The sequence below is a fragment of the Carcharodon carcharias genome, chromosome 18 (assembly GCF_017639515.1).
Source record: "Carcharodon carcharias isolate sCarCar2 chromosome 18, sCarCar2.pri, whole genome shotgun sequence".
In the NCBI taxonomy this organism is placed as follows: domain Eukaryota; kingdom Metazoa; phylum Chordata; class Chondrichthyes; order Lamniformes; family Lamnidae; genus Carcharodon; species Carcharodon carcharias.
The window spans coordinates 82,822,717-82,847,379 of NC_054484.1; the positions used below are offsets into that span (position 1 = coordinate 82,822,717).

A 24,663-nucleotide genomic window follows, 5' to 3' on the forward strand; every position below is an offset into this window, starting at 1 on the left:
TACATTGGTGTGTCATCACATCCTTCAATCTTGCATTGCTGCACCATTACTTTAAATCCAAGTCCAGCTGTTAGAATGTTGCAGTAAAAGTACAGATGAAAAGACAGTTTTGTGTGTGTGTGTGTGTGTGTGTGTGGGGGGGGGGGGGGGGGGGGGGTTCGGTGGTGGTGGTGGTTCCTGTCAGCTAGAGGCATATTGATGGCAGTTGTGTAGCCCACCCAGCTATTTGTTTGACTGAAGGGGGAATAGCTTTGGGCGAGAACGCTGAAAAATATGGAGGTGGAGAATGAGAATGGAATCAGCATTGTATTCTGATGCTAGTGTTGAAGCCCATCTCCACCTCTGCCTCAACTCATCTGCTGACACCTTCATCCATGCCTTTGTTACCTTTAGAGTTGACTATTCCTGTGCTGTCTTGGCTGGTGTCTCATTTGCACCCCCTTTGAACATGAACTCATCCAAAACTCTGCTGCCTGTGGCTTAACTCGCATCAAGTCCTATTTATTCATTGTACCTGTGCTCGCTGACTTGCATTAGCTCTGCTTCTGGCAACACCTGGTTGGCAAATTCTCATTCTTATTTTTCAATCCCTCCATCACCTTTCCCCTCCCTGTCTCTAATCTCCTCCAGCCCCACAACCCTCTAAGATATCAGCGTTCCAGTTCTGGCCCATTGTGTGTCCCCAGTTTTGATCGTTCTACCATTGTTGACTGTGCCTCTACAATTCCCTCCCTAAAATTCCCTGCATGTGTCTCCTCCTTAAAACCCACTTCTGACCAAGATTTTCATCCTGTCCTAATATCTCCTTGTGGCTCGGTGTCAAATTTTGTTAACCCTTCTATGAAGTTCCTTGGGCCTTTTTACTGTGTTATAGGCATAAGTAATAAATGCAAGTTATTTTCACCTGAAGTCTGATGGAATTATTGCAGTTAGCAGGAAAACACTTAATATTGTTTATTGCAAGAAATTGGGAAGGGGAAGTAAGATGATGGATGGTGGCCCTAGATTTAGCAGTACTGTGGTGAATTACTGCTACATCTGAAATGTGCAAGCAATCATCCAAAGGTACCTCCAGCAGCTACATTGTCCCCCAGTTGCAATGTAAAGCCCTCCTGTCCATCAGCACAGGTCAACAATTTACTTTTAGGTTTTTTGATCTGTCTGGACCACTTCCAATCAATTGGGAAAGGTTTAGTGGTCAGTAAGCAAGAGGTAAATTTTTGTCCTCGCCCAATCGGCAGTATTCCGGCAGAGCTGATCACCTGCTTGTCCAATAACCACTTAGATTTTGATTTTAGTGGACCAAAAATGAGATGGATTATAACACCAGGCAGATGATCCACTCTGCTAGATGTACTGGCCATGCAGTAAAGATGAAGAGTTACTCCACCTAACTTGCTGATGTGGTTTATTAGTGTAAAGATCATTAGAATGCCAGCTTCTCTGGTCTGCATGTAAATTGTGTGTTTGTAAAACTTGTTCCTTTGGCATGTGAAATGCTTACACATAATAACTTTTATATAATGCCTGTTAACATAGAAAAATGTCCTATAGTGTCCTTTATAGATGCACGGTGAAAAGAAGTCTAAGCCAATGGGAGATTGAAGGGTAACCACAAGGTTGGGCAGAGATATGGTCTTTAGCAAGGGGAGGTGGAGACAGGTGTTGTGAAGGGAATTTCTAGAGAGTGAAGCTTGGCCACTAACAGTAAATTGAAAAGTGGGGTAGAACACATGGCCAGAGTCAGAGAACAGTGTGTGGGTGGTGTTCAAAGACTAATTGTCAGGCTGAAAACAAAGATGGGGAAGGGCAAGGAATTTAAAGACAAAGGTGAGAATTTGAAAATTGGGGAGTCGGGAGCTGGTGAAGGTCACAAATGCTCTTCTCAACTGCAATTTTGGCATTTATTTGAAATCCTTTACTAAACAAGAAAGAGACTTTTAAAAATCAAAGTAAAGGACTTGTATTTATTAGAACCTTAGGACATGCAAAGTGCTTCACAAGCAAAGAAGTACTTTGGAAATGCAATCATTCATTGTATGTGTTGGTTGACTTATGAATAATGAGGACCTGAAGGCTAACTGTTGTCTGATCAGCCCTATCCCCATGAAGGAGGAATATTATTTTGTATAAAATAAAAACGGAAATACTTAGGTTTGGCAGTATCCGTGGAGAGAGAAACAGTGTTAACGTTTCGAGTTGAATATGACTGTTCTTTGTATTCTGAAGAAGAATCATATTGGACTCAATGTTAACTGTTTCTCCATGGATGTTGCCAGAGTGAGTATTTTCAGCGTTTTCTGTTTTTATTTCAGATTTCCAGTATCCACAGTATTTTGCTTTTATTTAATTGAATAATTTTGGGGTAATAGTTGCCTCTTAGATCAGCTGTTGGTTTTAAATTGAGTCTCTAGATCAGTGTTAGCTTTGTTTTAGTGCTAGCACTCTTACCTCAGAGTCCACACCTGGTCATTTATCTTATTGCTGTTTGTAGAACCTTCCATTATTAGAACAGTTACAATTTCAAAATACTTAGAGTTAGGAAGCATTTTGGAATGCCCTAAAGTGTGAATAGGGTTATATAAATGCACATTTGTTCTTTAATTTTCTGAAGCTTCACATTCAATTTCTCTGTTGTAAACACTTGCAGGTATCTGTTGTTTTGGTAATGTGGGATACAGACTCAAACTTATCAATCTCACTTCTACCAGTAATTCCATATCCTAGTTGCTTTCTTTACAAGTATAACGTTAAGCAAATCAGATTTTTCCATACAAATTGATGTATAAACCGGAATAAAAACAAAGCGCTGGAAAAATTCAGCAGGTCTGGCAGCAACAGAGTTAACGTTTCGAGTCCATATGAGTCGTTAACTCTGTTTCTCTCTCCACAGATGCTGTCAGACTTGAGTTTTTCCAGCACTTTTTTATTTCAGATCTCCAGCAACTCAGCATTTTGCTTTTATTATAATGTATAAATTGGAATTAGGTTTCCCAGCGTGTCTCCCCTGATCGCTGACAGCTACCCCCCGATCCCTGGCGAATCGTGAACATGAAAACGGTGAATTGATAGTACTTTTGGCCACTTGGAATGAGGCAAAAATGGGGAGAGAGCAGGAACAAGCGGGACAACAGGAGCAGGGTGAGAGCGAGGTGAAAGCAGGGCTGATCTGGGAATCTCTCAAGCCAACTCCTGAGGTTGCAGACAAACCTCCCGATATCACCGTTCTATTGATCTGGCGATGACAATGCACAATTCTTCCCAATTTGTATTGCCATTTTCACTTTTGGGTCATTTAAGTGCAGCACTGGCAAACGCCCTAAAGAATGATTTTAAAATTAAACAATGTTAATAGTTAAAATGAGGACTTACTGTATTTCGTACAAATCTACTTTTCAAGACTCTGCCCACTAACGAGTCTTCACAATATTTGCTTTGGATAATTGCTTCCATTGAATATAAATAGAAAGGAGTTGATTGGGAGTGCACAGGTGGAGATAGATGGGTGTTGGGTAGTAGTGTATGGGAGGAAGTAAATAGTTGGGAGTGGGTTGGAGTGTGTGTAAATAGCCAAGAAAGGCACCTGCTGTGCCAAACACCTCCATTCTGTCCACAAGTACAACCCTGAGCCCCCTTATGCTTGTCGCATTAATTGACCCGCCTGTTTCCACTCTGATTCCTGTCTTTGGTCACATACATAGAGCTTTGCTGAAACAGTATAAGCTCTAAGAACAATATCTCATCTTGTTCCTAGAAGTGAACACTGACTTCAGGCTTCAACCATAACCTCATTTTCAACCCTGCTTTAATTCTAAAGGGTAAGAATTAAATACACAATGCTCTAGGGTTGTTAAAACGAAAGGGTAACCTTTGCAGAAATTGCTGCAAGAAGCCCAAAAAACCGATTATACACAAAATGAGTTAAAACAATTCTTGGTTTGATACTACTGAGATGATTAGAAATTGTTGGGAAAAACAAGAACTGCTGTATGAGTAAGCTGGTGTAAGATGGCTGACAAAGTTGCCATAGTTTCCAAGTTTAATGGCTCCTGAACAAATGGCTGTGTTCAGCATTTCTGCCCAGCAACAGTGGGCGGTCAAAATGGAACTAATTTTATCTTGCACTCCAATCAGCAAGAACTGTCTAAAATTGGGTCATAGTGGCAGTTCTGGCACTACAGTTGGTGAGAGCTTTGAGAGGAGGCAGAAGAAGTCAAGTGCCTATGAGAGCTGATCACTCTGCTATCTTGACATTGATTCCTTGGTTTAAAGTTCAATGAATTAATTAAAACAGTTTACATAGGATGAAAACAGTTTCAATGTTGTGTGCTACTTTAAATCATTAAAGTGACTAATTAGCATAGAGTACTGAAACTGACTTTGACAGGATACCGTCCAAGTTCATAAACCACTGGAACATGTGTATCCCTACAATTCCATATCTCCCATTTCTCCAGGCCTCCTTATGACTATTTATACACCACTAGCTAGCTTCAATGTCAAAGTTTGCCTATTACTTGACTCTGATGATCTGTTACCTCATTCCATTCTCAATTCCTGTGTATGCATTTTTATTAACCCTATGTGTATTGTGAAAAGGAAGAAACCAAAGCTAAGTCTATGTCCTCCCATCTGTATTTCTGAATAGACTAAGTCCAGCCCATCAGCCAGTACCAACAGTTACTATTGCCCCAGATAAAACATAACAATAGATTAATACTCAAGCTCGATGCAAAAGTAGAAGTTTGCTGCTTTCAGTTTGATTAGTGTGGAAATTTCAGTATTAATATTTCTCCAATGATAAAATGAAGTAAAAAAAAACATGCACCAAACTGGATACAAAGGGTTCTTTGGATGATGAGGAAGAGAGAATATGATGAAACAAAAAAGGTGATGTGCGTCAAGTGAATTCTTCAAGAGAGTAGCAGGTCAAGTACAATGGGTTGAGAGGGGAATGAAGAGAAAAATAAGATTGGCAAAGAGAGAATATGAGGATAGAATGACAGTTAACATAAAAATATCGCTGAAACTGAAAGGAAGAATTAATAAGAGTTGTGAGAACAGCCTTGTTGGTTTGTGTAGAAAGTTGGGGAACAATGATTGGATACTAATAATTTGCGGGTGCTGAGAAGAATGTGGAGTAACAAGAAAGGACAAAATTAGGAACCAGTACATTGGGGTCAGTGAAGGTTGTGGGAGCATCGAAGAAAGCAGCTGAGAAGAAATTGAAATAGTTTGGTCAATCTGTTGTAGAGAGAGAGGAAATGTGGTGACAAGAGTGATGGAGATGGGACTGCCAGGAAGAAGAGGAGGAAGGCCCAAAACCAGATGGAAAGATGCAGTGGTGATAAATTTAAACAGTGGGATTGGAAGAAAAATGGGTGACTGACAGGAGGAGATTCTGGATAAAGAGGATGATATTTGCTGAGAGGCCCAGGGCAAGTCTAGAATACTTAGAGTGCTCTGTATCAATGCTTACGAAAGAACTGGGTGCTGACAAAGGCGAAGATGATAGAGATAATGGATGGGATGCACTGGAAAGGTTGGCGATGCTTAGAGTGGATAAGTTGCCTGCTCCGAGTGGTTTGCTTCCTAGATTGCTAAAGGAAGTGGGAATGGAGATAGCAGACAGCTTTGCCATAAGTCTCCCGGGCTAATGCTCTGGGGACATGGGTTCAATTAATGTATATGGAATTAAAAAGCTAGTCTCAGTAATGATGACCATGAAACCAGTCAGTTATCGTAAAAATCCATCTGGTTCACTAATGTCCTTTAGGGAATGAAATCTGCCGTATGACTGGAACTACAGTGTCTGTTCTACACCAATTGAATCATGATTAAGGCATAACTTAAAAGCAAAATACTGCAGATGCTGGAAATCTGAAAGAAAAACAGAAAATGCTGGAAAAACTCAGCAGATCTGGCAGCATCTGCGGCGAGAAAAACAGTTGACGTTTCAAGTCCATATGACTTCTTCAGAGCATTAAGGCAAAACTTCTTTGTCAAGAAATACTGGATCATGATTATGCTGCTGATGATAATTGTTTCAGCAACAGTTCTGTTCACAACACAGAAGGAGCTCATTCAGCCCACCATGCTGATAGTTCAGGTGAGATTGATTTGATTTTGTTGGTTCTCCATTTTCAAACTGATCTTGGAATGATACATCTCACCGCTGAAGGTTGGCTGAAAAGCAGCAAAATCTTCATCAGCATTGATTTTAAGCAAGGCAGAGCTACAATATGTACGTACGAAATATCAGCAGGAATATTCCATTTGGCCCTTTGAGCATGCTCCACCAATAAGCTCATATCGCAGTATCTTTACAGTGCAGTAGGAGGCAATTCGGCCCATCGAGTCTGCACTGGCTCTCTGAAAGAGCATTCCACCTAGCCCCACTCCCCTGCCTTATCCCCAGAACCTTGCACAGTCTTTTTTTTCAGGTTTCAGGATTTAGCAATCCAATTCCCACTTGAGTACCTCCATCAAACCTGCCTCCACCAGCCTTTAAATAAACCATGGTTGATTTTCTACCTTAACTCAGAGTTTAGGAGGGTGGAAAATGAGAGGACTGGCCAGAAGATGATTGGTCAACAGTCAAGTCCAGAGGTAACAAAGATGTGGCTCAGGATTGCAGCAGCATATGATTTAAGGCAGGACCAGGGACAGGTCAAGGAGATGAAAGTGGGCGGTCTTGTTGATGGGGTGGATATGGGGTTGGAAGTCCAGCTCAGTGTTAAACTGAATGCCAAGGTTACGATTGATCTGATTCAGCCTCAGACAGTTGCCAGAGAGAGGACTGGAGAATGGGGTTTGCGGCGGGGATCAGATGGAATGGCTTCAACCTTTCCAATATTTAATTGGGGGAAATTCCTGCTCATCCAGCACTGGTCATTGGACAAGCAGCATGACAAATCGGAGACAGTGGAGGGGTCAAGAGTGGTAGTGGTTGATAGATCTGACTACAATTTAATAGTGCCTTCAGCTGCCAAAGCCCTGTGCTCTGAAATTCGCTCTCTAAAATTCTTCACTTCTCTACCCTGTGTCCCCATTTAGGATGGGCCAAATGGCCCCCTGTGCTTCTATGATCAAAGCTGCACTGTAATGGTAAAGGAATTGGAGGTGAGATTCCAATGGAAGGTCAATAAGAATGTTGCAGCTTAACCCCCTGAGTTATCAACACTCCGATATCAAATATTGGCCAAGATCTTGGGGACAGCTCCTCAGCCTCACGCACCCCAGCTGAGGGGGGGTAGGGACCTTCCCTCAGCTCTGAGGGTGAGGCCACAAAAACCCACAACCCCCTTCCCCCCACTGCCATTCTCCCTCAACAATCCTCCCTTACCCCTCCTCTTCCCCAGCCCCTTCCACCCACCCCCCACACCGCCCTTCCACCCACCCCACCCACTTCCAACCCCCAACCCTCCCCTTACGCCCCCCCCACCCACCCTCCACTTCCAACCCCGACTCCTTACACCCCCCCAACGCCCCTCCCCTTATAACCCACCACACCCCTCCCCCTCTCCTTATACCCCCCTCTCCTTACACCCCCCCACCTTACAATCCCCCAAACCCCTCCCCTTACATTCCCCTCCCCTTACACACCCCCTTACAATCACCCACCCTCCTCCCCTTACATCCCCCTCCACTTACACACCCCCCTCCCCCTACACACCTCCAAACCCCCTCCCCTTACACGCCCCAACCCTTACACCCCCCCACCCCCTCCTCTTACACGCCCACACCCCCTCCACTTAAAACTCCCCATCCCCCCTCCCAAACCCCCACCGCTTACACCCCCCATCCCCTTACACCCCCCTCCCCTTACATCCCCCACCCCCTTACACACCCCACCTCCCCTCACCTCACCTTACACCCCCCACCCCCCTTACACCCACCCTCCCCACGTCCCCTTACACCCCCCTCCCTTCACACACCCTCCCCCTCCACTTACACCCCCCTCCTCCCCTTGCACACCCCCTCTCCTACAGCCCCCTTCCCCTTACATTCCCCACCTCCTAACCCTCCCACCCCATACCCCCACCCCCTAGATCCCCCCCTCCCCTTACACCCCACCAACCCCCTCCCCTTACACACTCCCACCCCCTCCCCTCACACCCCCCTCCCCTTATAACCCCCACCACCCCTCCCCTTACAACCACCACCACCCCTCCCCTTACAACACCCACCCCCCTCCCCTTAAAACCCCAACCCTCCCCTTACAACCCATCAACCCCCTTCCCTTACAACCCCCACCATCCCTCCCCTTACACCCCTCACAACCCTCCAACCCCTCCCCTTACACCCCCAACCCCTCCACTTACACCCCCAACCTCCCCTTGCAGCCCCCCTCCCCTCCTCCCCTATGCCCCCCTCCCCTTACACCCCTCTCCCCTTACACCCTCCTCCCCCCCCTTTCAGCCCCCTCCCTCTACAGCCCCCACCCCTAACCCTCCCACCCCACTCACCTTACAACCCCAACCCCCCCTCCCCTTACACTCCCCACCCCCCTCCCTTTACACCCCCCCCACCCCCGCCTCCCCTTAAACCTCCCCACCCCCGCCTCCCCTTAAACCCCCCCACCCCCGCCTCCCCTTACACCCCTCCACCCCCACCTCCCCTTACACCCCTCCACCCCTGCCTCCCCTTACAACCCCTCCACCCTCGCCTCCCCTTACACACCCTCAACCCCCGCCTCCCCTTACACCCCCCAACCCCTGCCTCCGCTTACACCCACCACACCCCCTCCGCTTACACCCCCCACACCCACTCCCCTTACAACAACCACACACCCTCCCCTCACAACCTCCTCCTCCTCTTACAACCCCCTCCTCCCCTTACAACTCCCTCCTCCCCTCCCCCTCCCCTCACAGCCCCCCTCCCCTTACAACTCCCTCCTCCCCTCCCCCTCCCCTCACAGCCCCCCTCCCCTCCCCCCTCCCCTTAAAGCCCCCTCCTCCCCTCCACCCCTCCCCTTACAGCACCCTCCTCCCCTCCCCCCTCCCCTTACAGCACCCTCCCCTCCCCCCTCCCCTTACACCCCCCACCCCTTACACACCCACACCCCCTCCCCTCACACCCCCTCCCCTCACACCCCCTCCCCCTCCCCTCACACACCCTCCCCCTCCCCTCACACACCTTTCCCCCTTCCCTCACACCGCCTCCCCCTCCCCCACACCCTCTCCACCCTCCCCCACACCCTCTCCACCCTCCCCTACATCCCCACCCACCACACCCCCTTACAACCCCATCCCCCACACTCTCCTTACAGCCCCCTCCAGCACACTCCCCTCACACACCCCTCCCCCACACTCCCCCCTCTCCCAACTCCCCTCACACACCCCTCCCCCACACTCCCCCTCCCCCAACTCCCCTCACACCCCTCCCCCAACCCACCTCACACACCCCTCCCCCAACCCACCTCACAGCCCCCTCCCCCACACTCCCCTCACAGCCCCCTCCCCCACACCGTCTCCACCCTCCCCTACATCCCCACTCCCCCACACCCCCTTACAACCCCACCCCCCCACACCCCCTTACAACCCCACCCCCCCACACCCCCTTACAACCCCACCCCCCACACTCTCCTTACACCCCCCTCCAGCACACTCCCCTCACACACCCCTCCCCCCACTCCCCCCCTCACACCCCCCCTCCCCCCTCACACCCCCCCTCCCCCAACCCACCTCACGCCCCCACCCCTCCCCCAACCCACCTCACGCCCCCCTCCCCCAACCCACCTCACGCCCCCCTCCCCCAACCCACCTCACGCCCCCCTCCCCCAACACCCCCCTCCCCCAACTCCCCTCACACCCCCCTCCTCCACACTCCCCTCACACCCCTCCCCCAACCCACCTCACACCCCCCTCCTCCACACTCCCCCCCACAACTAATCCCTCCCCCCATACCTCCCACCTCCATCTCTCCCCTCTTTTACCCTCCCCCCCTCAATCTCCTCCTTTACTCTCCCCCCCCGCCCCCCCTCGCTCTCCCCGTCAGTCGAGGTGGGGGGGAGGGAGCGGGACCCGGGGGCCGGCCCGGGCTGTCCCGCCTCCCCGTCCCGTTCCCCGCCCTGCCGACAGCGCCGCCTTCCCGGGAGCCGGGCCTGCAGCCGAGGCCGAGCCGAGTGAGGGAGGTGGATGGCGGGAGGCTCGGACTCGGAGTCCAGGCCGGGCTCCGGGCTCTGAGGCCCGGCTCTGGCTGGCGGGCCTGCCCGGGCCCTGGCACCATGCTCCGGCAGCTGTTGCACCGGGGCCTCCGGAGCGGCTTCTACCGCCTGGGCTTCCTGATCGGGAACCACCCGGTGTTGTTCGCCTCAGCCCCCGTGCTCCTGTCCATCCTGCTGGGGGCGAGTTTCAGTCGGTACCGGCTCCAGGACGATATGGAATATCTGTTCGCACCGAGACACAGTCTGGCCAAGATCGAGCGGAGTCTGGTCAACAGCCTCTTCCCCGTCAACCAGTCCAAACAGCGGCTTTACTCTCACCTGCAGAGCCCGGGGCCCTATGGCCGGATCCTCATCACCCGCACCGGCTCCGGGAACCTACTGGAACCGCAACAAACCCGCCTCATCCTGCAGGTCAGAGCGGCACAGAGCCCATACATACCCATTACATTCCCTATTGCATACGCTATCATACCCATTACATTCCCTATTACATACACTATCATACCCATTACATTCCCTATTGCATACACCATCATACCCATTCCATTCCCTATTACATACACTATCATATCCATTACATTCCCTATTACATACACTATCATACCCATTTCATTCCCTATTGCATACACCATCATACCCATTCCATTCCCTATTACATACACTATCATATCCATTACATTCCCTATTACATACACTATCATACCCATTTCATTCCCTATTGCATTCACCATCATACCCATTACACTCCCTATTACATACACTATCATACCCATTACATTCCCTATTGCATACACTATCATACCCATTATATTCCCTATTGCATACACCATCATACCCATTACATTCCCTATTACATACACTATCATACTCATTACATTCCCTATTGCATACACCATCATACCCATTACATTCCCTATTGCATACACCATCATACCCATTATATTCCCTATTGCATACACTATCATACCCATTGCATTCCCTATTACGTACACTATCATACCCATTACATTCCCTATTGCGTACACCATCATACCCATTACATTCCCTATTGCGTACACTATCATACCCATTACATTCCCTATTACATACACCGTCATATCCATTACATTCCCTATTGCATACACCATCATACCCATTACATTCCCTATTACATACACTATCATACCCATTACATTCCCTATTACATACACCATCATACCCATTACATTCCCTATTGCATACACCATCATACCCATTACATTCCCTATTGCATACACCATCATACCCATTACATTCCCTATTACATACACTATCATACCCATTACATTCCCTATTACATACACCATACCCATTACATTCCCTATTGCATACACCATCATACCCATTACATTCCCTATTGCATACACCATCATACCCATTACATTCCCTATTACATACACCATCATCCCCGTTATATTCCCTATTACATACACCATCTTACCCATTAAATTCCCTATTACATACACCATCATACCCATTACATTCCCTATTAGGTACACCATCATACCCATTACATTCCCTACTACATACACCATCATACCCATTACATTCCCTATTAATACTTCATCATACCCATTACATTCCCTATTACATATGCCGTCATACCCATTACATTCCCTATCGCATACACCATCATACCCATTACATTCCCTATTGCATACACCACCATACCCATTACATTCCCTATTGCATACACTATCATACCCATTACATTCCCTATTGCATACACCATCATACCCATTACATTCCCTATTGCATACACCATCATACCCATTACATTCCCTATTACATATGCCGTCATACCCATTACATTCCCTATCGCATACACCATCATACCCATTACATTCCCTATTGCATACACCACCATACCCATTACATTCCCTATTGCATACACTATCATACCCATTACATTCCCTATTGCATACACCATCATACCCATTACATTCCCTATTGCATACACCATCATACCCATTACATTCCCTATTACATACACTATCATACCCATTACATTCCCTATTACATACACCATCATACCCATTACATTCCTTATTACATACACCGTCACACCCATTACATTCCTTATTGCATACACCATCATACCCATTACATTCCCTATTACATACACTATCATACCCATTACATTCCCTATTACATACACCATCATACCCATTAGATTCCCTATTGCATACACCATCATACCCATTACATTCCCTATTGCATACACCATCATACCCATTACATTCCCTATTGCATACACCATCATACCCATTACATTCCCTATTACATACACCATCATACCCATTACATTCCCTATTACATACGCCGTCATACCCATTACATTCCCCATTACATAAACTATCATACCCATTACATTCCCTATTACATACACATTACATTCCCTATTACATACACCATCATACCCATTACATTCCCTATTACATACACCGTCATACACATTACATTCCCTATTACATACACCATCATACCCATTACATTCCCTATTACAAACACCATCTTACCCATTACATTCCCTATTGCATACACCATCATACTCAATACATTCCCTATTACACCATCATACCCATTACATTCCCTATTACATACACCATTATACCCATTGCATTCCATATTACATACAACATCAAACCCATTACATTCCCGATTGCATACACTATACATACCCATTACATTCTCTATTACATACATCATACATACCCATTACATTCCCTACTGCATACACCATCTTACCCATTACATTTCATTGTCTTCCATGTTACCTCTGCCAATCTGATTTGTCCAGTCAATATGCAGATTAAAATCACCCATGGCAATTGTAGCGCCCTTCTTACAAGCCTCCATTATTTTCCAATTTATACTTTGCCCTACAGTGAGGCAACTCCTTGGGGATTTATTTTTGATTTTCTAAACTTCCCTTCAATTGAACCCTCCTGCCCCCACTAATTAGCTTAAAATCCTATCTAAAACCCTACTTATAGGATTTGCCAGGACACTGGTCCAGCATGGTTCAAATGAAGCCCTTCCCAATGGAACAGCTCTCTCCTTCCCCAGTACTGGTGCCAGTGCCCCATGAATCGGAATCCATTTCTCCCGCACCAATCTTTGAGCCACGCATTTACCTCTCTAATCTCATTTACCCTACGCCAATTTGAACATGGCTCAGGTAGTAATCTGGAGATTATTACCTTTGTGGTTCTGCTTTTTAATTTAGCCCCGTGCTGCTTGTAGTCCCTCAGCAGAACCTCTTTCCTAGTCCTACCTATGTTGTTGCTACCTACCTAAGTGACCCTTCTAACATGAAATACACACCACCCCCATCAGATGCCACTATACCATCAAACACCTGCATCCCCATCAGACACCCCCATTGCATCAGATACCCCCGTAACCATCAGATACCTCTTATATCATCAAAAAAAACCCATAATGCCAAATGCCCCCATACCATCAAATAACCCCTCACCCTATCAAAGTGCCCCCTAACCCCATCAGGTATTTCCTATGCCAACAAGTACCCCAGGGTATCAGATACCCCATCAAATACCTCCAATGAAATATCCTTATCAAGTACCCCCATAGAACCAAATACCTCCAGATGCCCCATCAAATACCTCCCTGCAAATGCTTACCACAAATACCCCATGGCATCAGATACCCCAGTCAAATACCTCCATACCCATCAGACACCGTATAGCATCTAATACCTCCACCAAGTACCCCCATAGCATCAATTACCCCATCAAATACCCCTTCAAATACCCCTAAAGTATCAGATGCACCCATTAAATAACCCCAGCAGATACTCCATCAAATACCCCATAGCATCAAATGCTCCCATCAAAGAACCCCATATCGATCTGATACCCCCATAGAATCAAATACCTCTCATCATATACCCCCCATACCATCAAATAGCAGTCATAACATCAAATACACCCAATCCCCATCAGATACCCAATAGCATCAAATATTCTCATACTGTCAAACACCCCTCACACCCATAAGACACTTCCATTGTATCCCCCCCATAACCATCAGATATTCTTCATAACATCAAACCCTGCCCCCCATAGTGTCAAATACCTCTCATACCATCAAACACCCCCGTCACCATCAGATACACTCCCCCACCATCAGGTACCCGCATCACCCCATCAGACACCCGCAGAGCATGAGATACCCCCTCACTAACAGATAATCCCCATATCCCATCAGATACTCCTCATTCCATCAGATATCCCCTCACCCTATCAGATATCCTCCTCACCTTATCAAATACTCCTTCACTCCATTAGATACCCCCTCATTCCATCAGACACCCTCAACTCAAATGATACCTGTCCTCACCCCAAAAGATACTCATCCTCATCTCCTCAGAAACCATCAGATTCCCAACCTCATCCCATTGGATTCATAGTCCCTTAGTTCAAACTCCCACCTTCATTCCAAAGAATCGCATGAGACACTGACCCTCATCCATTCAGATACTCACGCTCACCAGAGAGCCACCCTCATCCCATCAGATTCTATTAGGTATCCACCCTCATTCCTCGTACCCTTATCCCATCAGATACCCACCCATATCCCAACTAGCACCCGCACAGCTCCCAGCAGATACCATCAGATGCCCACCAGTATCCTGTCAGATTCTCAGCATCATCCCATTAGGTGCCTGCCCTCATCCCTTTTTCCCAACCTCATCCCATAAGATGCCACCATTTGATGCCCATCCTTATCCCACCAAATCCCCACCCTCATTCCATCAGATACCTTTCCTTCGATGAGGGGACCAGGTATAGCCTATCTAAGTTTGTGAAATACAAAGTTAGGTGGGAAAGTAGAGTCAGAGGGATTTTAGCTACAAGGTTAGTTTGGAGAAGCTGAGATTGTTCTCCCACAAGAATTAGTGGACGGAGATTTAAGGTTTTGGGCAAAGGATGCAGGAGGGATGTCAGCAAGAACTTTTTTACACTGCGAGTGGTAATGACCTGGAACTCGCTACCTATGAAGGTGGTTGAAGCAGAGACAATCAATGATTTCAAAAGGAAATTGGATGGGCATTTGAAGGAAATAAACTTGCGGGGCTTTGGGGTTGGAGTAGAAGTAAGCTGTAAAGTGGCCATAAAGATGCTGCAAAGGGATATAAATAGGTTAAGCGATGGACAGTGTTATAGCCGATGGAATAAAATGTGGGGAAGTGTGAAGGAATAATAGAAAAACAGAATATTTTTCAAATGGTGAGAGACTACAAAATGTTGATATTCAGAGGGATGTTGGTGTTCTTGCACATAAATCTGAAAAATTTAACCTGCAGGTGCAGCAAGCAATTAGGAAAGCAAATGGTATGTTAGCCTTTATTACATAAGTGGTGTGGAAGAGTGAAGAAATCTTATTGCAATTGATTGGGGCCTTGTTAAGACCACACCTGTCTACTGTGTATAGTTTTGGTCTCTTATCTAAGCAAGAATCCATAGAGGGAGTGCCACAGATGTTCACTAGATTGATTCCTGGGATGTGGGCATTGTCTAATGAGAAGTCTTCTTTCATGGGGTGTGGGCACCACTGGCAAGGCCAGCATTTGTTGCCCAACCCTAATTGTCCTTGAACTGAGTGGCTTGCTGGGACATTTTCAGATGGCATTTACGAGTCAACCACATTGTAACATCTGGAGTTACATATAGGCCAGACCAGGTAAGAATGGCAGATTTCCTTCCCTAAAGGGACTCAGTGAACCTGATGGGTTTGTACAACAATTGATGATAGTTGTCATGGTCACCAATCTTGAGACTAGCTTTTAATTCTAGATTTTACTAATTTGAACTTAAATTCCACCAGCTGCCATGGTGGGATTTGAACCCGTGTCCCTAGAACATTAGCCTGGGCATCTGGATTACTAGTCCCGCAACATTACCACCACCTCTTCCCCCTAGGCTTTTATTCTGCCCCAGGTTTATATTCCCCAGAATTTAGAAGAATAAGAGGTGGCTGCATTGTAACATAAAATTCTTAAGGGGCTTGACAGGGTAGATGCTGGGAACATGTATTCCCTCGCATTGGAGTCAAGATCTTGGGATCGCAATTTCAGGATAAGGGGCCATTTAGGTCTAAATCAGAAGAAATGTTTTCATCCAGAGGGTATTGAATCCTCTTTTTCTACCTTAGAGAGCTGTGGATGCTCAGATGTTGGGTATATTGAAGACAGAGATCTAGATACTAAAGCAATCGAGGGATATGGGCAGGAGGCAGGAATGTAGAATTGAACCAGAACAGCCATATGGATTGAATGACCTGCTCCTATTTCATACATTCTTATAATCTCATGCCGTCATCTCATGAGACACCCACACTTTTACAATCAATTACTCACTACGTACTATCAGATACCTTCAGATGCTGACCCTTATATATCTGATGTACTATCAATAACCCTCCTTTGTACTGTTGCATACCAACCTTATAGCATACAGATACAATCAGTTACCCACTGCCATACCATCAGATATTTCCTCTAAAGCCATTAGATACCCACTCTTATACCATGCAGGTACCCACTCTCATACCATGCAGGCACCTGCTGTAATACCGTGAAGATACTCGCTCTAATACCATCCAGATATCCACCTCATAACATCAGGTACGCACTCTAACCCATCAGATACCTGCCCTAACCCATAAAATACCCGCCCCAACCCATCAAATACCTATCCTAAACCATCAAATACTCACGTCAACCCATCAGTTACCCACTCTCATATTATGCAGATACCTGCTGTAATACCATGACGATGAGGGGAGATGGTGGCATGGTTTTAACGTCGCTAGACTAGTAATCCAGAGGCCCAGTTTAATGCTCTGAGGACAAGGGTTCAAACCCCACCCTGGCAGCTGGTGGAATCTAACTTCAATTCATTAAAAAAAAATCTGGAATTGAAAGCTAGTCTCAGTAATGGTGAGCACGAAACTATCATTGATGTAAAAATCCATCTGGTTCATTAATGCCCTTTAGGGGAAGAAATTTGCCGTCCTTATCTGGTCTGGCCTACATGTGACTGCAGACCCACAGCAATGTGGTTGACTCTTAACTGCCCTCTGAAATGGTCTAGCAAGCCACTCAGCTCAGGGACAATTAAGGATGGGCTAAAAATTCTGGCCTTGCCAGTGCTGCCCACATCCCATGAAAGAATAAATTTAAAAAAACTTGCTCTAATACCATCTAGATATCCACTTCATAACATCAGATACCTACTCTAACTCATCAGATACCCACTCCAACAACACCAGATATATATTCTCTTCCTACCAGATCCCATTGTACACCATCAGATGTCTACCCTTGCACCATCCAACACACGCTTACATACCAGCAGATACAACCTCGTACTGTCAGATTCCCAGCTCACACCACCCAAATTCCATTATATCAGTTACTCACTGACATCAGATACCTACATTCATATTGTCAGATACCATTAAACACTCACTTATACCATCAGATACCCACTCTTGTACCCTCCAATAGATCAGCAGATGCTATCAGATTGTCATTGATCTGAGGATGATGTCTACTCAGGGTCATGAGTTTCTGCCATGGATCTTCATGTGACTGAACAAGCTGATCCTTGACCTGCAGATCTTTGGGCACATTGGGCAGGATGTCCCCCGAGATAGCGGGATCCAAAGTGCAGGATTTGTTTCCTTTTCTCTTCTCTGATGCTGCTCTGCCTCATCATTAAGACGTTGGGACTCAAATCGTGATGCAGCTTGATGGACAAGTTGTTGCCATTTTGAACGATTGGTAGCAAGCTCCTCCCAGTCATTAATGCCAATGCTGCCACGCTTCATAGAGAGCTTCAGAATGTCTTTGTAGCATTCTCTTTGTCCTTTGCTGGAACATTGGCCATTTGAGAGATGGCCATCAGATGGGTACCCTCAAATATGCACCTCACACCATCAGATTCCCACCTCATACCATCAGACACCATCAGATGTGTATCATTATTTCCTCAGGCAGTCACCTTCATGCAACCATAGTGTTATGATCCCAGCTGATGTTACTACTGGACAAGCCAGATCTCAGGGTGGAACCTGGCTTGATTGATCCTAACTTTTATTTTTTGTTTAGATATGTGGAGAGTGGCTACTGAACAGAGTCACAGGAATCAGCTGATGAACTTTTAACAAAAGAATAAAACATTTATTAAACAAGAAAAGATGAACTATATTACAATACTCCTTCACCAACAACTATACCTTTACAGATATATGCAGATTTGTAAGGATAAGACAAGTTACAAAAGTTATTTTATACTCTAATGTTTACAGTAAGTACACAGTCCATGTAAACCAATAGGAGACCTGTGGTCAGACACACTACACTCTGAAACCAAGTGACAGATGCCACTCCAAACAGATGCTATGGTTCTCCCCTCAACCTCTCTCAGCTCCTCATTCTTAACTTCATCTAACAGGACCTTTCCCCAGTTCCTGCCTTTCCTTTGACTTAATTGTCCTCTTGGGACCTTCCTGTTCCACTCCCTAGTTATGGGGACTTTCTTCTTTTGTTCTTTGGGGAAACCTGTTTACTCTGCAGTTCCTTCTTCTGCCCTGCTTCCGCTGGCCACTGCTTCCAACTTTACTTTGGGACTTGCTCTCTGTTCCTCTCTTATGCTGCTTCTGCTGGTAACTTCTTTCAACCTTGGAGCACACTAACCAACCGCACTCAAACTGAACTGAAACTACTTTTCTGTCTCTGTGGGGCCTCCTAATGCTAGACAACAGCACAGTTTTTTTCTACCTTATGTTCACTTTACCTCCCCTTCAAGAATCATAAAACCTTCATTAAAATGCAGACATCCTTTAAAGTGAAACTAAAACTCAACTTCCCCTTTTTTAACACAAGTACAGGAACACAAATCAAACTTAAACTTAAAGGAAGATGGTTGTGGTTGTTGGAGGTCTGTCTTCTCAGGTCCAGGGCATCAGTGCAGGAGTTCCTCAGGGTAGTTCCCTCGGCCCAATCATCTTTAGCAGCTTCATCAATGACCTTCCTTCCATCATGAGGTCAGAAGTGGGGATGTTTGCTGATGATTACACAATGTTCAGCACCATTTGCGACTCCTCAGATACTGAAGCAGTCTGTGTCCAAATGCAGCAAGACCTGGACAATATCCTAGCTTGGGCTGACAAGCGGCAAGTAACATTCACGCCACACAAGTGTCAGGCAATGACCATCTCCAACAGAGAGAATCTAACCATTGCCCCTTGACATTCAATGGCATAACCATCACTGAATTCCCTACTATCTACATCCTGTGGGTTACCATTGACCAGAAATTGAACTGGACTAGCTATAAAAATACTGTCACTACCAAGAGTAGGTCAGAGGCTAGGAATCGTGCGACAAGTAACCTACCTCCTGACTCCCCAAAATCTGTCCTCCATCTACAAGGCACAAGCCAGGTGTGTGGTGGACACTCCCCATTTGCCCGGATGAGTGTAGCTCCCACAACACTCAAGAAGCTTGACACATTGCAGGACAAAAGCAGCCTGCTTGATTGGCACCCCATCCACAAATATTCACTCCCTCCACTATCGACACAGAGTAGCAGCAGTGTGTGCCATCTACAAGATGCACTGCAGGAATTCACCAAGGCTCCTTTGACAGCACCTTCCAAACCCACGACCACTATCATCTGGAAGAATAGGGGCAGCAGATAGATGGAACACCACCACCTGGAGGTTCCCCTCCAAGCCACTCACCATCCTGACTTGGAAATATATTACCGTTCCTTCACTGTCACTGGGTCAAAATCCTGGAGCTCCCTCCCTAACAGCACTGTGGGTATACCTACACCACATGGACTGCAGCGGTTCAAGAAGGCAGCTCACCACTACCTTCTCAAGGGCAATTAGGGATGGGCAATAAATGCTGGCCCAGCCAGCGAAGCCCACATCCCATGAATGAATAATAAAAAAAAGATATACCTTATTCCCATCACCTCCAAATACACATATAACTTAATTTAAACTATCTCTATTTTCCAACAATATACCTATCCAGTTTCATATCATCCAGATGCCATTAGATGCACCTTTAATATTATATGATATCCCCATACCATCATAGCCCCTCAAATTGTTCAAATGCTCCTATAGCGTAAGATATCACCCTCACCATGATATATATGCTCTTAAACCATCCAAATATTATCCTCATAGCTTCAGATTTCCTCTCCATTCCAACCAAACACCCTGTGACCTCCCTCAGCCTTGGCTCATTAGTTGCATTCTGTCCTCTGAGCCAGAATGTTATGAGATCAAGTCCCACTCCAGAACTTGAGCAAATAATCTCAGCTGACACTCTAGCACTGAGGTGTGCTGCACAGTATTTGGTGAGGTATTAAACGAATACCCTTTCGGGTGCATGTATAAAATCCTGTGATATTTTTCAAAGAATATCAGGGGAGTGATCTGGCCAGCATTTATCCCTCAACCAACATCACTAAAACCATTTATCTGATTGCTGTTTGGGGGAATTTACTGTACACAAATTGGCTGCTGTATTTCCTGCATTACAACAGTGACAAAATAGATTTTATTGGCTGTATCTATCTACCTCTCTGTCCATTTTCCTCTCTATCTCATGCTTTCTTTTTCTCTTTCCCTCCCTCTCTCACACAGAAGCATTATCAAACAGAATTTGACACTGAGCCACTTAAGGAGGTATAAGGTAGACAAGGAAATAAATTTTAAGAAGCATCTCAAACAGGTGGAAAGGTTTAGGGAGGTAATTCCAAAGTTTAGGTCCTAGCCTGTTATAGTCACAGCTGCCAATGAGGGAGTGATGAAAATTGGGATGTACAAGAGGCTAGATTGGAGGAGTACAGAGATCTTGGAGGTATGTAGGGCTGGAGAATGTTACGGAGATCAGGCCGAGGCCATGGAGGGATTTGTAAATAAGGATGAGAATTTTTAAATTGAGGCATTGCCAGATCGGGTGCCAAAGCAGAACCAGTATAGGTCAGCAAACAAAGATGGATGAACAAAGACTTGGTTAGGTAGAATTTTGGATGAGGACAAATAAACGAGACGGGAGGGTAGCCAGGAGAGCATTGAACTAGTCAAGTTTAGAGATTACAGAGATATGGACAAGAGTTTCAGCAGCAGATGAGCTGAGGCAATGTGGGGATGGGTGACTTTATGGAGACTCCCCGGAGGACAAGGGGATTGCTTTAGGGAATGTCCTCAAAGCATCCTCATTGTCTCATGGGATATCCTGGCTTGTGACCAACCAAAATGGAGGAGATACTTTCGGGAAGGCTCTGAACACATCAAGGGACTTTGTCGGGAGCATGCAGAAGTGAAGTCAGACCGCCAAACCTCCAAACATCTCATCTACTCAACCCTTCAAGCTTCACCTGCCCTGCATGTGGCAGAGCCTTAAGATTCACGCATTGGACTTATCAACCACCTCAAAACCCACTGAACTGGAGTGGAAGCCAGTCATTCTTGATCCTGAGGGTCTGCCTATGAAAGGAGGATGTGGTAGTAAGTAAACACAGAGTTAAATAGGATGACGAGGTTGCAAACATTCTGATTCACTCTTCAACACTGGCCAAGGCGAGGGATAGAGTCTTTGGTTAGGGAGTGGAGTTTGTAGCTGGGAGTGAAGACAATAACTTTGTTCTTCCCGATGTTTAATGGGAGGAAATTTCTGTTCATCCAATATCGGATGTTGGACAAGCAGCGTGACAAAGAAAGAGGAGCAGGGTCAGGAATAGATCCTTGGGGGTACCGGAGGTAAGGGTGCTGGAGCAGGAAGAGAAGCCATTGCGGGTTATTCTCTGGCTACAACCAGATAGATAGGAATGGAGCCAAGTAAGGGCAGTCCCACCCAGCTGGACAATGGAACTGAGTTGAGAGGATGATGTGTGAAATGTGTAAAAGGATGTAGACAAGGCAAAGAGGATGAAGAGGAATAGTTTACCATGGTCACTGTCACATAGGATGTCATTTGTAACTTCGATAAGGTCTGTTTCAGTTCTGTGGCATGGGTATAAACCTGCTTCGTTGGGTTCAAACATGGAACTGCGGAAAAGATGGGCAGGGATTTGGGGAGCAATGACATGTTCATGAAAATTGCAAACTGAATGTAACCAGCCCCTCTCACCTTCAATAATTCCCCTCCCATTATCAACTCATGCCATCTCTGATTACCTTTAGGGAGTTTTGTTGTTTAGTTATTAGACTAGTTGCAATTTCTTGTCTCTTGTGTAGGTTTGCAGCATCTTTATCTGTGCCATAAATTACTCTTCCTTGCTGCTGACTGCATCCCTGTTCCTGGCTGTTTTGTCAGGTTGAATCTGATTGTGTCCTTTTTGACTTTGAAGTGAACTACGGAAGCTCCTATCCACCTGATGGAGCACAGAGATTGCTTATTTTCCCCTTAATATTGTTACCCACCTCAGTCCCTATCATTCTCTAAGTGATCAATACCTTCTGTCTTTCTTTTTATAACCCCTTGTGATTTGCACCCTTCATAAATTCAGAATGATCCAAAATTTTACAGCCTAATTCCTGGCTGGCACTAAATCTCACTCACATCACTCCATCCTCACTGACCAATAGTGGCTCCCTGTCTACAACACATCAAATTTAATATACTCATTCTCAACTGCTACTCCTTCCAGAGGCTCACCCCTCTCTAACTTAGAAATCTGCTCCAGCCTAATGTGTCTTTTTGCACTGGTGCTCTGATTGTGGCTTCCCTCTCTCAGTCTGCTCCTGCCTTGGGCAAAATATTTGGAACTACCTCCCTAAGATCTCCTGTCTCTACCTCACCCTTTGCCTTTGAAAACCTTCTCCAAAAACTCTTCCACTGACGGATCATCCAAACGCTCCCAATGGCTCAGCTTCCATTCTTTCCTTTTTGGGACTTTTTTTTCTGTTAAAGCTAAATAGCAAACTTATTATAAGTTAACTGTCAAGTAGGACTTTCACTAAAAGTGCCATGTTTCTCAATGTTGCAGGAATGTCCTTTTAGCATTGATGCCAAGGAGGATATCCACACTTGTGTCGTAAGGGCCCAGTTTCAGAAACATTGTTTTCACAGAAGACTTGTACTTTTCCCCTTGGCAGCCATGCCTTTAGCTTCCTAGGCCCCTAAGCACTAGAATTCCCAACCTAAATATCTCTGCCTTCCTGGCTCTCTCTTTTAAGTTGCTTCTTAACCAAGCCTTTGATTGTCTGTGCTGATGTCCCTTTGTGTGGTTTGGTCTCAAATTTTGGCTGAATATGCATTTTTGAAGTGACTTTAGATGTTTTTTTGATGTGTAGTCAATGTTGTAGGAAACACAGTGGCCAGTTTGCACACAACAAGCTCCCACAAACAGCAGTGTGATAACAACCAGATCATCCCTTTACTCATGTTGGTTGAGGAATAAATATTGGCCAGGAAACTGGGGAGAGCTCCACTATTCATATTCATAATAGTGCCATAGGATTTTTTTACAACCAACTGAGAGTGCAGGGAGAGTTTCAATTTAAACACATCATCAGAATATAGAACTTCCATCATTACTACAGTGGAATGTTAGCTCAAATCTGACCTAAGGTTTGAACCAATAATCTTCTGACTTAGAGGCAAGAATGCTACAAACTGAGCCATCTCTAACCCTTTTCTGGTAACGTTCCTATGAATCACCTTGGGATCTTTACACAGATAGCAAGAAAAATGGTGATCCAGTGGAATGTGAGAGTTAAAGAAAGTAACAAAGAAACGCAAAGGAAATAATATGAGCTTCAAAGAGGAATGTAAGGAAAACTTTCAAATAGGATAAAGGCAATTAGTAAAGGCAATTAAGAGAATGATTGAAGGAGATGTGGGCCCATTGAAATATTGATACTGTAATAGTCAACAAGGTAATTCCGGATTTATTAAACAAGTATCTTGTATCTGTTTTCACAGTAGAGGAAAAAGATAAAATACCAGTGATAGGAAGGAAAACTAAAAGTAAGTCAAGGAACTTACTGTGTTCAATATTAATAAAGTAATGATAATGGAGAAAATAATGGGACTGAGGATAGCTAAATGATTTCCAAGCCAGGGAAAGGAGATAGCTTTTTGACTTGGATTAGAAATTGCTTGGGAGATGGGAGACAAAGAGTAGGATAAAGGAAAAGCTCTGTGATTGACTGATTTGCCAACTGGTCTTCCCCAGGGACTTGTTTTGGGTCGTCAACTTTTCATCACTTATTGGAAAAAGAACTGGAGAGTTGTCTATCCAATATTTCTGCTGATATAAAATTAGGAGGCGCAGTAAATAATGTGCCAAGCACAAACTTGCCTAGGGACATTGACAAATAAAGTGAGTGGGCAAAAACTATGAAAGATGGAATTTAATGTGGGCAAATATGAGATCATCCACTTTGGGCCCAAAAAAGATAAATTAGAGTATATT

General features: G+C 45.4%; 1 protein-coding gene across 4 annotated transcripts in view; it reads left to right on the forward strand.

Moving 5' to 3' along the window:
* The first annotated feature begins 9,984 nt into the window (after window positions 1–9,984).
* ptchd1 (patched domain containing 1) overlaps window positions 9,985–24,663 on the forward strand; it is a 156,990-nt gene continuing 142,311 nt past the window's right edge. For 3 of the 4 annotated variants that reach the window (XR_005945806.1, XR_005945807.1, XM_041210828.1), the window contains exon 1: window positions 9,985–10,579. Coding sequence is in view for 1 of the 4 variants with exons in the window: in XM_041210828.1 (XP_041066762.1) it covers window positions 10,229–10,579 (351 nt within the window). In the remaining 3 variants the exon portion in view is untranslated. Of the gene's footprint in view, window positions 10,580–20,544; window positions 21,752–24,663 lie in introns of those variants that run through there. The other variant, XM_041210830.1, reaches the window with a different exon arrangement.